This window comes from Haplochromis burtoni, unplaced genomic scaffold, assembly GCF_018398535.1.
Source record: "Haplochromis burtoni strain Fernald_Lab_line unplaced genomic scaffold, NCSU_Asbu1 Contig_613, whole genome shotgun sequence".
NCBI lineage: Eukaryota > Metazoa > Chordata > Actinopteri > Cichliformes > Cichlidae > Haplochromis > Haplochromis burtoni.
The window spans coordinates 48,660-51,997 of record NW_024582974.1 but is presented as its reverse complement, the minus strand read 5'-3'; the positions used below and the strand labels follow the sequence as shown (position 1 = coordinate 51,997).

At 45.9% G+C, this 3,338-nt stretch overlaps 1 protein-coding gene across 1 annotated transcript in view; it reads left to right on the top strand.

Moving 5' to 3' along the window:
* cog1 (component of oligomeric golgi complex 1) overlaps positions 1-3,338 on the top strand; it is a 22,223-nt gene that overhangs the window by 14,532 nt on the left and 4,353 nt on the right. Inside the window, exon 13 of the mRNA XM_005948871.3 lies at positions 1,474-1,583. Within this exon, the coding sequence (XP_005948933.1) occupies positions 1,474-1,583 (110 nt within the window). The remainder of the gene's footprint in view (positions 1-1,473; positions 1,584-3,338) is intronic.

Here is a 3,338-nt window from a genome sequence, read left to right as displayed (position 1 = left end):
GCTGCAGCATTTTTACAAACCAGTTCAGGTTCATCTGTTTCATTCAACGATCCGCTCTCGCCTCTTCTCATTCTGCGTCGCCGCCATGTGCGCATGTAAACAAAGGCACTGCGCGTTTTACCCATATTCTATCGCCATATTTCATTTTCCTATCGTTGCCCAACATTACACTGGTATTACCGTGAACAGTATGATATGGCCCAGCCCTAGGTCGTCATGTGAGACAGTTTCATCATCAACTATCAGTACTTGATAGTTTTTGTGACTGCACTTGGAGACACTTTCAAAGTTTTAGCAATGTTCTGGACTGACTGACCTTCAGTTCATAAAGTAATGATGCACTGTTGTTTCTCTTTACTGAGATGATTGCTTCTTTCCATAATAGGAATTCTGACAGTTGTCTTCAAAGGCTGATTCTGTTCATCTGGACGTTTTCAGTGGGAGAAACGTTTCGTCATCATCCAGGTGACTTCTTCAGTTCAGCTGACTGCAGGTTGACTGCAGCTGACCTGCCAGCCCATTGTTCCTTCAGTGGGCTGCTTTAGTCATTATATGTCCTGTTTATAAGACTGGAAACCTGCAGTCAGCTGAGACTGAAGACGTCACCTGGATGATGACGAAACGTTTCTCCCACTGAAAACGTCCAGATGAACTGAATCAGCCTTTGGAGATTTATTTACCTGGATTGTTGAGCATCAAGAGGTTTAACAGTTGTCAAACAGAGCTGTCAGCTGTGCACCAACCTGACGTCTGAACAACACAACTGATGGTCCCAACCCCATCAAGAAGGCAACAAATTCCCCCAATGAACCCTGACAGGCTCACCTGTGAGGTGAAACAATGTCACGTGACTACATCATGAAGCTCAGTGAGAGCAGGCCGAGGGTTTGCAGAGCTGTCAACAAAGCAAAGGATGGCTACTCTAAAATATAAATTATTATATAAATATTTTTTTCTTTGTTACATACGTCCATATATGCTGCTTCATATATTTGATGTCTTCAGTTTGTATCTACAATGTAGAAAGTAGTAAAAATAAAGACAAACCATTAAATGAGAAGGTGTGTCCACACTTTCACTGGTAGCGTATACAAAGACAACACTTAGTCTGAGTCACTGCAAGTACACAAGTGCATGGAAGACTGCAAAGGAACCGAGTGACATGAACACATCCATCGTCACATCCAAACAGAAAAGCTTCACGCAAGTCGAGTTGCTCGAGATTCACAGAATTTACAGAAAATGTTACATTTTTGTGATTTATATCATTGTCAGGATGATAAATGTCTTATATCAGGATATGAGAGTGTCATGATATCTCCTGATGTACTTCTGAAGATTATTGTCCAAAGTCAGTGAACATGTCTTCTGTGTTGTGTTTGCTGTCTGAATGGATCCTATGAGCCACTCATCTAATGCTGTCCTAATTGTTTCCTTGTCAGTTTATAAGGAGTCTTTTTGTTTTTCCTCCAGGTCCTGCTGGGGCTCCTGACAGGCTCAGAGAAGCAGTTTGCTTTGCGAAGCAGCAGTTTGAACTCCCAGGATCCTTACAACATACTGCCGCTAGCCAGCAGCCAGATCAGGTCAGAATTTAGTTACTAATAGTTACTAAATGAAAAAGAAAGTAATGGGTAAGTAAAATCTGATGGTATAGTTTCACTTTCATCTCTTTAATGATCAATAAGATGTGATCGTCACGTGACATAGGTGTGAGAATAAACATGGCCGAAGGCTCTGTTGTAAGCTGTGTCAAGCAGAGGCCAGGGCAGCCTGATCCTCAGCTGTTGAAGCTCTCTGGTGAGGAAAGAGCCTGAGCCAGTGCGTGAGGTTGAGCAATACCAGTTAGACTTCCTTGTGCTCACCCTAATGCACAGCTTGGGCTCTGCAACCAGTCTCCTGCAGAGGAGCTGGAATCTGTTCCAGTTTGAATTGCCAGGAGGGTATTCCTGTATCCGCCGGTTTGCTGCCTGTACATTTGGGTTTTTACCTGTGGACAGGAAGGCTGCTTCCCTGCCTCCAGGTTGGGGAGTGGGTCTTAACCGTTGTTTGTGTTTGTGCGGTTAATAATTCAGTTCAGAACACTTAGCCTTCTTGAATGCACTGGATGGAGTGCTGGAGGGTACTACGTCTGGCGTCTCCATCGTCCCACTACAAGACCTCAGTGCACATGTGGGCAATGACAGTCAGGGGTGTGACTGGGAGGAGTGGCCGGCCTGATCTGAAGCCAAGTGGTCATCAATTGTTCCACACTGAACACCATGTTCAAGAATAAAGATGTCCGTCAGCGCATGTGGCAGCAACGCACCCTAGGCTACAGTTCAGTGATCAGTTTTGTAGTTGTGTCATCATGTCTGTGGCTGTGAACATATGTTCTGGTGAAGAAAGAAGTTGATCCGTCAGCTTCTCACCAGCTGGTGGTGGACAGGCCTGGCACACCTGAAAGTATAGTGAGGATGCACTGGGAGCACCTGGCAGAGGCCCTGGTCCACAAAACCTTCAACTCCTGTGTGCAGAAGTACTTTGGCAGCTTTCCGAGGGAGGCTGGGGACACTGAATCTGAGTGGACTATGTTCTGATGAAGCTGCTGGACAGTGCTGAGGCTGCAACATCATCGGTGACTGTTGTGCTGGTAATCCCTGCGAGGGGAGCCAAAAAGAATGATTCCTATCAGGCTTGGTTAGCCTAGAGTTGGGTGGCAGCTGAGGGGTGCTAACAGGCTGAGCAGAACACAGCCTGAGTAGTAACTGAAGCAAAGACTCGCTGGTAGGAGTTCAGTGAGTCCTTGGAAACAAAAATCAGTCTGCCTCAGAGTGATTCTGGGAAAGCTTCAGCTGACTCAGGGAAGCAGTGTTGACTCATACATGTAGTGAGTGTGGCCTTCGCTGCTGAATTTACCTAAGGGTATAGTTGGGGGATGGAAGGAATATTTTGAGGACCTCCTTAATCCCATGGTATCTGGCCAGGAGCAGGTCAGTCTCTGTACAGCCGTTGGGAGTGTTTGGTGCAGTATGTGACTGATACTGTTGATAACCGTTATGGACAGAAGTTAGGTGTGGTGCACAGGGGAGGCCTCAGAAGCTTATCTCTAATGTCTGTGGGTCTGTTGGCTTGGCAGGTGGTGCTGACATTCAGATAGTGGGCTGCAGAGAGCCAGCAACACCACGAGGATGATGAACACAGAGAGGAAAAGAAACAGATGTTGACAAAAGCAGCTTTTCAACTGGTCTGCTGGTTTTACACAGTTACAGTAGGGCAAAAAAGTATTTAGTCAGCCACCGATTGTGCAAGTTCCCCCACCTAAAATGATGACAGAGGTCAGTAATTTGCACCAGAGGTAC